General features: G+C 41.9%; 1 protein-coding gene across 2 annotated transcripts in view; it reads right to left on the reverse strand.

Annotated features, from left to right (window-relative positions):
• The window catches only part of ush2a (Usher syndrome 2A (autosomal recessive, mild)), a 200,278-nt gene that overhangs the window by 82,242 nt on the left and 104,184 nt on the right, over positions 1–13,852 (reverse strand). For both annotated transcript variants that reach the window (XM_030415480.1, XM_030415478.1), the window contains exons 48-53: positions 12,914–13,061; positions 11,028–11,170; positions 2,019–2,641; positions 1,273–1,442; positions 1,017–1,183; positions 733–821 (exon numbers count right to left, since the gene is read on the reverse strand). In XM_030415480.1, coding sequence (XP_030271340.1) covers positions 733–821; positions 1,017–1,183; positions 1,273–1,442; positions 2,019–2,641; positions 11,028–11,170; positions 12,914–13,061 — 1,340 coding nt within the window. The remainder of the gene's footprint in view (positions 1–732; positions 822–1,016; positions 1,184–1,272; positions 1,443–2,018; positions 2,642–11,027; positions 11,171–12,913; positions 13,062–13,852) is intronic.

A 13,852-nucleotide genomic window follows, 5' to 3' on the forward strand; every position in this document is an offset into this window, starting at 1 on the left:
GGAGTGACTGAAAATCTGGTCTGTATTGTCAAGGTCAATTGGTAACCAGGAAGCGGCCTGCCTGTCTGTCCAATTAGCAACAACCAGGAAGGAACACTTTCCTTCTCGGACCTGTGACCCCTAAAGCTGCGCTGCTGCAGAGATGACAGGGGCGGTTCTGAAATGATGACAGGCATTAGCATTTTTCTGCAGTTAGCATTAGTGCAGGGGTGTGAGTGCATGTGTGTGTGTGTGTGTGTGCGACTCTGTGTGTGCATGCATACAATATTGTTTCAGTGGCTTTCATTGAAAGGCATTGATGTGGGATTAGCCAGTTGTGGAACTTAAATCTGGCCCCTCCTTCAAAATGGCCGACAGGAAGGAAGCTGCCTTAGACAGGGTCACAGCCCCTCCCATTTTCTGAAGGGGACCTTGAGTTGAATGTTTTTCATTCTCATTAAATCCCAAGATGTGGAGACAGAGGAATCAGTGTGACATTGCTTTGTCTTTTCTACTGTGAGTGACTGAAGAGAAGTCCAGTTGTATTCTTTGTGCATTTTTCATTTACAGGAACTTTTTACTTTCTAAAAACTCAATTTGAGATGTGAAACCTTTGACCATCCAATATACTGTACGGACATATTTTACCATGAGCAGTAGCATGACTAACTTGAATCTACCTGTGTGCTTCAGCCATATCTCAGACTTCCTGTGAACCTGTGAGTAGAAGTCATATAAACAAGAGACCCATACCTGAAGTGACTCTGGCCCCAAGACCTTCACCCTTGGTGGACTGAGACCAGCAGGCCGAGATGGTCTGGTGGTGATACTGACCCAAGGTCCTGCAAGTAGGTAACATGATGTGGTTAAAGATCCTACTGTGACACAACAAAGGGAGGAGGCGTTCATCTTTAAGTTTAACACAAATTGTTGAATTCTGTAAAAAGCTTGCATTCGAGTAACACTGTTAAATGCAACATATACACATGTTGGCCAAACTGAATTTAATACCAATTTGACCATCATTATGGCCTTACCTGTGGTGTTGCCAGCCTGATTATGGAGTACAAGCCGATACTGGTAGCTAGTCCAGGGACTGAGAGCTGACGAGGAGTCCAGGAAGGAAAGAGGGGGAGGGTCCGGTGGGAGATAGCCAACTGTGGAGATTTGTTTTGTCCCGGCAACTCTGCGCTCAATTAGCCATCTACACCCAGAACAAGATACAAACGGAAATGAACTACAAATAGGAGTGTCGAAGAAGAATTAAAGTGTATGTACGTCATCATCTCTCACCGCTCCAGTGGTCCATTGCTCCACTCCGGTGCACCCCAGGACAAGAGAACAGACGTGGGGGTGTCAGAGTAAAGGTGCGGTGCAGGAACCCCTTCAGGAGGAGCTGGAAGGGTACGAAAGCTGGGAGACATCCCAGACACTGAACAACCCACACGGTTGCATGCCTCCATCTAGATAATGGAAAACAGTTTCATCAAATCACAATGGGATATGAGTGTCTATCAGATTTCTGCAGTCAGTTAATCATCACTACATAGTAATAAGGACAGTTTGACATGTGCCATTTTTAAATTGGTCTCATCAATGACAGGAAACACATACTGTATTCTATTTATCATTAAACATGATCAGCATAGAAGCACGGAGAATCAAGTGAGAAGTTTGATCAGAATTGTGTTCTCTCCTGTGTTTATGACTTAAGAAAATGTTTTAAGTTTGTTCATTTAAATTTGTGAAACAGCTGCTAAGGGAAAATTTCTCGGTAACATACTGCCGCCTGTTTCATATTTGATAAAAAAAAAAAAAAATGTAACTTAAAATGATCAATTAAGAAAACTATTTAGATCTTATTTTGAAAGGGCTTTCCTCAGGGCTTCTGTTTGATCAAGGAGTGGCAGAGACCAAAATCTGTTTAATTGTGACACTGAAATTATATATATATGTTTCATAAACTGCAGAATGTAATGTTGCTCTCAATGGTACAGTGCTGTATTCTACTATTGTATCTTTCTAATATCATACTGTACCTGGAGGCTGTAAGTCTGGTATGGCAGTAGGTCGAGGAAAGTGTAGCTCGTGGTGTTTCCTGGAACAGTGACTGAGAGAGGGGATGAGCTTGAATCTGAAGCTGCACTAAAGAGCCCAAAGACGGGGCCTAGGAAGGAGTCTTGTTCAGTATTAGAGCTAGATGCATTATATGGGTATGACATAAAGAGACCGGGCAATGAGATGGAACTGGGGTCTTGGCTTGTATTTCTTCCACGAGTGGACTGGTTGTCATCCGCGGTACCAGGCCTTGCACCCGAGAAATGGTGAGGGAGGGTGTTTGGTTTAGTGCCTTGGAATGTGCTTAAGCTGTCATTACTGCCTGTCTTGACAGCAGACATAGAGATGTAGCTGGAGCCTGTGGTGGTAAGATGGGATGTTGGTATGGGGTTATGGTCTGAGTTGAGATATGCACCCTCAGTCTTAGGAAGCAGGCTTAGATTATGACCTAAACTGTAGTTGAGGCTGCTGCACACTGAACTGAGACAAAGATAGAGGGTATAACTGGTGATAACACCATTTGGTTTGGAGGGAGGATCCCAGGTTATTGTAACACTTCGAGGATGGAGCTTTGAAACAGCTGGAGTGTCCATTGGTCCTGGGCCTGCGGGTAAATATAAATAAATAAATGAATGAATGAATGAATGAATGAATGAATGAATGGAGGAGGATATACAATTTACTCTTTGCATATGACCATAAAAAAGAGTAGGAGAAAACAGTGGAGGGGGGTTTGTTCTGAAGAATTATTTGACAAGTAACATCAAGAATGACATCAGAAGGACAAAAAGTGATTTTGTCATCTCTTTCAAGGGATTAATATGGAAAAATCTCACTCTGTTTCTCCCCCAGAGCAATCCAAGATTGTATTTATGGATTTATGCAGTACTTGTAACTGTTTGACCGTGAGTCTGTGCATCTTTCAGCAGCCAGTTAAAGCCCCACTCCGGCCATTGTTTTCTTTTGTGTTGTACGGTTAATTTTCTTTCTAAAAGGAAGAACGGGGATGTGGTTAATAGTAGTAGTAGTAAAACTAAATCCATTACCATCACAACCAGACTGCCTTTTTAGAAATCGTTATATCGTTGATAGCGATAGCATAGATATTAGCATTGATAGTGTTCGCGGTCACTTTAATATAAGCTCTTCTTAGTACTGAGTAGCTGCAGAGTTTATTCAGAGTTTATTAAACTGTAACCTGTACTGAAACTTCACTGCTAAACTTTCCCTCTATTCCAATCGCTAACACCCGTCTGCTCCGAGAGCAGTCACTATCACTTTCTCTTTCACTCTCTCTCTCACTCAACCACACATACACTATGCACTGCCCAAATCCTTTACGGAGCCACTTGAGCAAGTGGCTCGCATTTTGTCAGGAAGAAATCGGGATTTTGTCAGGAAGAAATCATCATTTGAAAATAAAAATGCCAAAATACAATGTGGGGTGTTAATAAGGTTTTGTGTGAGCCTGGTGACATGTTTGGCATATGTTTTATTAAAATAAGTTTATACTAAAAACTTGCAGGGAAACTTATATTTACTAAGCTTCAGGTCAGGATACCAAATTAATTGCAAATTCATCACAACACATCGTTTGGTAGAACGACAGCTGTGGTCTCAGAGAGCTCGTAGATTTCTCATTTAGGTCTACTGTGTATTCATGTTCACTGCTAGTCCCAATACCTGAGAGTGCCTTAAATTCTTAACTACAGGAGGCAAAATTATCCTCACAAGTATTAGAAGTATGCAGACAGAGATGCACATTTGAAGGCCACTGGCACACACACACACACAAACACACACACACACAGTCACATGATTTGCACATGTCCATGCACGGATAAGAACCTGCACAAGACTAGTCAGAGGGATATTTCACTCCACGGTAGCTCATTTGAAGGTAATGCCCCCTCCCCCCTCATCCCCCGGCATTTACATCCCACTGTACTGCTCTATAATGGACACACACAGATGCATGTCCATATACATAGACACAGACTCCCCCTCCACACACACACACACACACACACACACACACACACACACACACACACACACACACACACACACACACACACACACTCACAAGCCCACACCCACAGTGATGCAGTATAGCAGTAATGGTGCTGTGTGAAGGGCAAGCAGATCAAGGTGACTGAGCGGACTGAGGGAGCGTGCTGCGTCGCTAAGTGCTACCGCTAACCGCTAACGGCTTTCCCAGATGGCGGTGTGTGTGTGTGTATGTGTGTGTAAGGGAGAGACAGAGGGAGAGAGAGAGAGAGAGAGAGGGAGAGGGTGAAAGAAGATGAGCGATTGAAAAGATGCGTGCGTGACTGTATACGAGATCAAGTGTGTAAGCATGTATATGTGCATGCATGCACACTAGACAGCAGTTGTGTGAGGATGTGTGTATTTTAAAGACTATCTACTAACTGATCAGCTTTACTTCACACAGACTGAGATTTCAACTGACATTCCATGTTTGGCTCAGGGTGCCTCAGTTCTCCTAAAAGTTGAACTTATCTCTTAGAATAATGCTTAACACAATTCAAATCTGTTGCCTCATACTTACTTTGGATATTAGGCTTTTCAATATTCCTCCTGTGTCTCTAACAGTTTGATTTAGCTGCAATATTCAACATACACCCAGAACTATTCTATCAATAAATCCCTATCTTCCGAAACACATTTACACCAGCTGTAACTAATCCACTTTGTTTTTGGACAAAAAAACATGAAGATAGCAAGCTAACACTTTTTAAGAGTTAACATTTTTTAAAAGTTTTATAAAAGCATCTATGCATTATTCTCTGAGCTACTGTTTCTACTTACTGATAATTTAGGCACCATAAAAACACTGGCATGGAGTTTGATCAGGTCTTCACAAACAAGCACACAACCACAACCACACACACACACATACACACACATATAATGTATTGTCACACACACTCACACACAGACGCACGTCACAAGTAAAGCTAAAAAGATACACCAAGATAGTAGCCATTCACACACACACACACACACACACACACACACACACACACACACACACACACACACACACACACACACACTTCTTCCCCATCTCCCACACAAATAAACAACAGTATAAAAACGATGATGTAAAGCTTGGCTGATTTTACAGATCCCAAATGTTCCCGCTGACAGCCCATCTCTCCTTCTGTCTGTCTGTCTCTTCCTTCTTTCCTCTCTCTGACCCCGTCCTTCCTCTTCTCCACCATCTCTCTCTCTCTCATTTCCCTCTGTCTCTCTCCGTTACTCATGCTTTGTGTCTCAGTCTCTCTGCCCCCTTTTTTGCTCCCTCTCTCTCTCTCCGGGCTCCCTGCTAAATAAACAATGCAGAGAGTTGACCTTTTGGGTTAACAGGTTTTTATGCTAGCTCTACTCAGCACTCACACTGATTCAATTACCACCAAAGGTCCACTGAACCCCACGAATAACCAAAGAGCCCGTCTCCCTGTCTGACTATGTGCATATTTGCCGGCCTGTCTACATGCCTCTCTCGTTCATTTGTGTTGGGATGTGTCTCTACCTGTTTGCCTAATTACACATTTTGCATCCCTCTGGCTATTTAACTATCTTCTTGTCTGCCTTATTGTCTGATCCACATGTTTCTCTGTTGCAACACCTCTGAGAAATGCACAGAGATGAAGACAGACGGATCTCAGATAGAAATTCCTCAATTGTAAATAATTTTACCACAAAACACATTCCAGTCACCTTGATCTAACCCTCCGTCAACCACCCCAAAATAACCCCCGTTGTCACCCCTATTCCTCCCCCATTCCCTCCCCCCCTCCCCCCTCTCCCTCTAAGTGTTGAGTGTTATTTAGGCTTTACTGGCGCGTGTAAAATTCTGCAATTTGAAGGGCTGTTAAGTTTTTCAATTGAAATTTTCATTTAAGATGCAGGTGATGCTTTTTTCCTTTTTTTTATTTTACTGATGCTTTACTGCTCTCCGGATAGGAGGGAACGAGTGTTGAGGGAATGCATAGCAACCCCTCTCTCTCTGGTTTCCTGAATCCTTATCTCTCTTTCCCCCCTGCTCTTCTTCTCCCTCAACTCCATCCCTCATCCTCCCTTTCCCAACTGCTCGTCTTCTCCCTTGTCTCCCTCTCACCCCTGTGTTTTCTCTCCCCCCCTGCCTCTACCACCTCTCCCTTCCCTCCTTCTTACCCCTCTCGCTCCATCCCTCCCTCCACACCTCCCACCCTTACTCCTCCTCTCTCCAGTAAAACACAGTAGCAGAAGGCTAAGACAGGAGTGCGGGGCCGCCAAGCCTTAAATCACATTTATAAGGATTTGGTTAGCATAGTAATAACACAATCAACTGACAAGGGCCGGGGAGAGGGGGAGGGAGGAGGGAGTGTATGTGTTTGTGCATGTGTGTATGCATGTGTACTGGTGGATACATACATGTTACGCCGCTTCTTGTGCATGTTTGTGTGTGTGTGTGTGTCGGTAAGGGCCCGCATAGATTTAAGTGTGTACATCTGTGTGTATCCATGTGAAGAGAAGAGGAAGGGTATTATTTTTAGCCTTGTGCAGGGTCCTGTGTACGTGCATGTGTGTGCGTGTTTGTGGGCTTGTGTGTATGTGGGTGACTGGGCTTTTGAAGGTGATTCGAGGCTCCGAGGAGTCATAATGAGGACAAACGCTGAGCTTTACTGTAATCAAGATGCTTACGACATGGTGTCAAAACGTGACAAGCAATACGGTGAGAATTTACATTGCATTTAGTTTCTTTACCTTTTCTGCAGATTATTTAATGTCATTGCTGCTTTAAGAGACATTGAATAAGGCAGCGACAAAGAGGATGATGCACAACCAAGGTCATGAGCTTGATTTGTATCCATAACATCACGAGTATATGAGATGTACATTAGCCTTTAAGTAACTCTGGCCATCACGCTACCTCATGTGTCAATCACTCAAAAAAGCCTTTCAGACACAGAGTATTTAGAGTGATTTAATTAATTCTTTGTAACCTTCCAATGTATCCATGTACTACAGAAAGAGAACAAAAAAGTTCCTAAGTAACATGTGAAAATATAATGTGAAAATATGTTGGTGTCTCAAATTATTCAAATCTGTGGGAACTGACTACTAAAGAAATTCAAAAAAATAACATAATTCAACGTATTACTGCTGAATTACAGTTTTCATTCAGAGAATAGACATAGTGTCCCGTTGGTTTCTGACAGTATAATTAAAGTGGCTACAAGTAACTTTCATTCTTTTGTTGATTCTGGACAAAAGTGGTATGACTGCCTTCGGTTACAAAGATCTTGACCTGGCTAGCTTGTGCATTTGTTCTGCCAGTGAGGGGGGAAAAAATACAACATGTATGTTGTATCTTCTGTGACTATAACATGACAATGATAAGAACAAAGTTAACTTTGTTTTAATAACATTTCGGTTCATAGAACTGGGTCATGTGTAATTCACAGCTAACAGATTCGTTTGTTCACTAATAGCAATTGTCCTTATAATAATAAGACAAGAGCAAGATATAGCTCATCAAATGTTGCAATACAACACGCACATGAAATATATATTTTCAGGTGTATTATTATGGATGAAGATTATTTCTGAAGGAGTGCTCATCTGGACAGAGATCATTTTCTTTCAAACCCTGTTTCCAAAAATACCTCTGCACATGTGGACTAGGCCACAAATTACTATGAAGCGATATATCAAATCTTTTCTCTAATGGTCTTGTTTGCCTATGTAGGTGAAACATATGTGTCAATAACGAGTTTAAAACTCATTTGAATGGGTTTTTAAATATAATAAATCAAAAAGAAACATCTTAATACAAATAAAGATTGTATAATAGTGTGCATAAAATACTCTAGTATATATACTCAATGGGATTATGTTATATTAATTCAACATGTCCTTGGGACAGTTAACTGAATTGAATACTGGGAAATAAGGTGGAGTGTTATTTTATTAATGTGTTCACTCATTCATTAAATAACATGAATTCTTTGTGTTCTGTCATTATCTCTAACCTCATTTCTGTCACATTTTTCTCCTCCACTCTTCTTCTCTTTCACTTTCTGCATTAAGTTAAACACACACACACACACACACACATACACACACCCACACACACAAATGCGCACACACTAAGACTGCTTGGCTAAGATCATTTTGTCAAAATGGTGCTTTATTCATACTCTCTATAACCCTATAACACACACATATACACACACCTCAACTTTCTCTCTCTCTCTCTGGCTCTCTCTCTCTCACACACATACACACACACACACACACACACGCACACACACACACACACACACACACACACACACACACACACACACACACACACACACACACACACACACAGACTCTCTTAGATCACTTAGCTGGTGTGAACATGGGAGTAGACAGAGGAAAGGGAGCTGTCCAACACGGCTAGAGTTTATGTTCACAGGAGCCGTCTGTCTGTTCTGCAGCGGCAGGAATTCATAGGGACCAAATTACATTAAAAAGATGGATATAAAACTTTAATGGAATGATAAAAAGGAAAGGAGGAAGCTTGGGTCTCTCTCTTTCTCTGTTCTGTCATTAGCCCTCTCTTTTCTTCTCTTCCTCCCTATTCCCTCAATTCCTCATTTTACCTTTTTCTTTCCGCACCTTTTTCCTCCATTTCTTATCTTCAGTTTTCCTCTATTCTCTTCTCTCTCTCTCTCACTCGTAAATACTTAAGCGCTAGTCTGTCAAATAGAAAAGGTGAAAGCCACTCTGAGCTCAAACACGACAACACGAAAAGAGAGATACAGAGGTGGACAAAGAGGTATGACGAAAGGAAAGGGGGAAAACAGTATAAAAATGGTTGAAGAAAGAGAGAGGGAGCGATTAAAAAAGAGAAGAAATGGAAAGATAATGAAAGATATATGTACTTACAAACATAAGCATGAAAGCCAGATGTATGAAGTGAGCTCAAGTACGACAACAAAAATGACATCACTTTCTATCAACGAAATCATACCGAATGAAAAGTAAAAGTGCTTGCTAAGGTTGTCATTTTTTGAAGTGTGGGAGAGGAGATTAGGAGGGGAATGCAGCCTCCCCCGTCACTGCCAACATGACGAGAGGATGGGTTTATGGTGACAAATTACACATCAATGTTCGTGAATCAAATCGTGCCTCACTTGGCTTTCTCCCATTATGTGTTTCAATCCCCTTCTTATTTAAAGCTTCCATACTCGACATGTATTGTATTATTATGTTAAAAGATTTTTTATGAATGCTTTAAAATGGTTACACATTTCAACAATAGGATGTACCGTATGTCTTTGCAAGGATGTAAGACTCAATTGGCAGGTGTGACACTTAATGAGTGAAACACACAAAAAGACAATCAGACAAAATATAATTATTTTATATAAAGGCAAATATAGGTCGATAAAAAGAAGCGGTTTGTACACCTGTAGCCGTTCTGCGACAGTGTTCGGCCTGTGTGTTTGTGCTTTCAGCGAAGACTCTGTCTGCATGAAACTTCACGACTGTGTATTACTCCTTGTGAGCTTGCAGAGGTGGTGTGATTGATAAGGTGGACAAGCAGGTGTGTGTGTATGACACATGTTCTCAGTGTGTGTGTGTGTGCATGAGGGGCCGGACAGAGGTGGAGAGAGGGAAGGAGAGGGATGGAGGTTTGAATGATGGGGCACAGTGTGACCGAATGGACACATCTATTACAGTTCACACACACACACACACACACACACACACACACACACACACACACACACACACATTTTCACTCTCACAAAAAAACCTATGAGTGTACACAACAAAAACACAGTACCTGGAAGAACTTTGGAAAAACAGAGCTCACTCTGAGTATGTGTGTGTGTGAGTGCAAGCGTGTGTGTGCAAGCGTGTGTATGTGTGTGTGTTTGTGTGTTTGTGTGTGGCAGTAGAGGGAATCAAAATCTCAATAGGGATGAAAAGAGCACAGGGCCATAATCTAATGCATCCTAAATGTCTGCAATTGTGTGTGTCTGTATGTGTGTGCGCGTGCATTAGTTTGTGTGACGGCACTTGTGTACTCATACATGTGAACATACACATCTCTGTGTGCGTACATGCGCATGTATCCAGTGTATGCAAATCTCAGCTGCTTAATGATAATGTATGTGATAATAGCGTGGTACTAATTAATTTATAACTTTGCACTGAGGAGGCTGTTCCAGTGGCTAATATGATTCTATTACAGCAATTAGCCCACAATGACACTGGCTAGGTCACTCACACACAGACACACACCTTACAGTATGCAAATCTCACTCTGTCAGTGTTTTCACTCTGTCTTGCTTGCATCTATTTTTCTACCGTCGTATTTTACTATGTTCTGTGTCTCTCTCTCTTCCAAACTGAACACCTCCACCAACAGCAAGAACTAAATCCACCTTTATGACATAAAACCGAAGAGACTTTTAGAGAATTAAAGAAAACTGGGCAGGAGCTCTGTTTTCATACCGCAGGCCATATGTTTAATGTGTGAGGCCATTGTTAAGATCATCACCGAAAAACAGGAGATCTGACTGACTCCTTGAGTTTAACTTTGACTCAGCAGCGCTGACGGCCAACTGACGGCAGAGGCCAACTAACAACCAGCTGCTGCCAGCCACCTGCCAGCCAGTCACTCGCAAAACTCTGCCGGACTGCTGACACAAGCACCCAGGCAGCACAATTCAGAAGGAAAAAAATTATGCCAACAGCCGCTGCCAACAGGTAGCCTATAGAACAGCAGTGTTTATCTGACCTAACAAACAAGTTTCTTTATGATTATCAATGGAGTCATCATGTCTTTTTTATGGTTATTTATCAGTGGCTTTTCTCCTTTGCTCTTTGCATTGTCAGTGTGTAAATGCATGCATCTGTGAGTAACAAGTATGTTAAATTTTATATGCGCACCAGTGTGTATAAATACTTGTACTTACTGTACTCTGCGGTGAGCAGGGTTGCCCAGGGGCCGACTGTCTGCCCATGTGTATGTGAAACCACCACTCTGAACGCGTACTGTGTGTACGGCGTCAGGCCGTCTACGTAGTAGGAAAAGGTGTCTGTTGCGTTCTCCACAAGCCTAAGAGTTATTGGACACACACACATAAGTACATTTACTGAACCATATTTCAAAAATGTGCTGTGCAGTACACATAAAATGAGAAAAATTTGAACACCTTTATCACCACTCCTCCCTCGTTAGCAAAACTTACATTAACATTTGCGATGGATGCCAAGCACAAATTTAAATCAAAAGGCTAAGTTCACCCCAAAATTACTCTTTTTAAGCCAAAATCTTCATTGTAGTTGCAAAGCTCAATGCACCCTGTCTAAAGTGGGTGCAGGAGCTCAACCACATGCTTAGGATGTAAATAATGGCTTCTTAAATCAGTTGGGATCTTGTGGCTTCAAGAGACTTGAATAACATTAGTTTAATTAGCTTTCTTAAATTAAGAAAGACATTACCTTCTCCCTTAGCTTAAATCTTGTCTCTTTTGACACCATGTCCTGTTTTGCTCTATAATGCCTGATCACAGATATTCAGCACTGGACAGCTCCCCTGAGAGTGTTCTCTGCATTAGCAGTTTGTGTGGTCAGCTGATGTTATGCCTACATGCTACATAGTGATGACCACAGTTAGAATCACATTTGCTCGCCAGACATTTTAATAGCATGTTCTTGCTACACCCCATTTAAAGACACATTAGACCTGTACTTTTTGCAGATAACCTGATTATACATTTTAAGCACATTTACCCCCCTCCAGGTCAAATTGTGTAGAAATGTTGATCTGAGGTCGGGGAGGAAATTAAGGCAACAGAGATCCAAACAACCCAAGTAGTTTTTTAGTGTTCAGTTAGAAAATGTTCCCTGGTTGGAACCGTTACGTACTCAAAATTTTGTGTGAACATGGTTAGCCTATATTTAAGCTTTCTGCGACAGGAAAAGTCAAATGTGTCTCCTAAGATGTTTATCACAATTCAAGGGAACCATATGTTGTTAAATCTAATATCAACTGCAATGTTAAGAAAGTGTCAAGAGAGTTTAATATGGTCACTAAACAGGGACTGTCTTGGCAATATATGCAATATCTTCACAGGTTTTGATCATATCCCCATGTCATACCTGATCCCATATCATACAATCATACAAAGGAATCTGGGACAAAGTAAAAGAATATTGTCATAAATGAGGGACCGTTGACCATTTAGCATCAGATGGATAGAAGGGATGAATGAATGAATAAATCAGGGAACAATGAGATTTCCATAGCAGAGGAGGAGGAGGGCATGGCTGTCTGATATATAATACATGTAGCTAGTCATTTATTTATTACCACAGAATGAGAGCCTCCTCTTCTTGGATTAAATTGCAATTTGTTGTCAGGAAGCATGTAATGAATACATATCAGATGCACACCCTCTCTCTCTTTTTATTCTATCACATTTTCTCTACCTCTCTCTCTCGCTCTGCGCTGCTCTTTGATTTTTTTTTTTGTCTTTTTGACTCTACCCCCCGTCTCTCCAGCTCATTTCCTCTCTGTGTTTCTGATGGTCTGTCATACTGATGTGACATATTCAGCTGTGCTGTATAATGTAAGCCCTTTATATGTATATGTGTATGCATATGTGTGTGTACACATTTTTTAGGTGCTTATATATGTGACATGTATCTGAGAGCAGTGTGTGTTTCTGCCAATCTCTTATTGCTGTTTATCATCACACGTCTCTGTCATCCACACCACTTGTGCCATTGGATGACTGTGTGCAAACTTGTTCACTAGTTTATCTACTGTGGCTGAACATTTCAAGTGCTCTCTCACCTTATCACTGGCCTCTGCGGGGATGTCCTCATTTGCAGGCTGTAACGGAGTGGGCCTGGTGCGTTGGAATGGGCAGGGGCGGACCAGGATACATTCAGACTGGCACTAGTTGCGTGGGCCAACATCGGAGGTGACAACCCATCTGGGGCTGTGAAGAGAAGAGGGAGAAGATGCTGAGAACAGGAGCTGAAGGAAGGGTAGAGGTGAAGAGGTGAAGAAAAAACAAACAAGAGGCCAAAAAAGAAACAAATAGATTACAAAAGATATGACTAATTGAATGTAATTGATCAGCGGCATTCTAAAAGAATGACACCTGCCCTCCATCTGGGAATGGCTCTGCTTTAAGCAAAAAAAGAAGAGATGATTGAGGAAAGAGGAGACAGAGGTGAAGAGAGAGAATGTAGAGAAAAACAGAAAGAAAAAAATATTCCTTGTAAAAGAGGTTCAGTGTGCCACAAGGAGTTGCCAGATTTACTGATAGACAACCACTGCAACATCTCTCTGTCTTTCACACCCAGGCACCAGGCATACACACAGCGTTATGACCCCGATCTCTCAACAGTGCCCCTCTCTTCAAGCTGAGCATGATAGCATAGTGCCAGTGTTTGGAAAATCAGGAAAAACATCTTGATTCGGTATGATAGCTGTGCTCTTAACGGACATGGAGAAGATGTGACGAAAGACAGAGTAAGAGTGCGATAAGGACAACAAATAGAAGGAGAAAATGAGAGTGACTGTAGTGTTGACTATGTGAAATAAGAGCAGGCCCTTCGATGTATAAAGTGACCCTTCAATCAAACACACTGCTCTCTTTCCACTACAACACGACTGATTGCTGAAGACATCTTATCCTAAAGGCTGGTTGCACATGCACGCACGCACGCACGCACGCACGCACGCACGCACGCACGCACGCACACACACACAGTATGTGAAAAA

This window comes from Sparus aurata, chromosome 4 (genome assembly GCF_900880675.1).
Source record: "Sparus aurata chromosome 4, fSpaAur1.1, whole genome shotgun sequence".
NCBI classification, from domain to species: domain Eukaryota; kingdom Metazoa; phylum Chordata; class Actinopteri; order Spariformes; family Sparidae; genus Sparus; species Sparus aurata.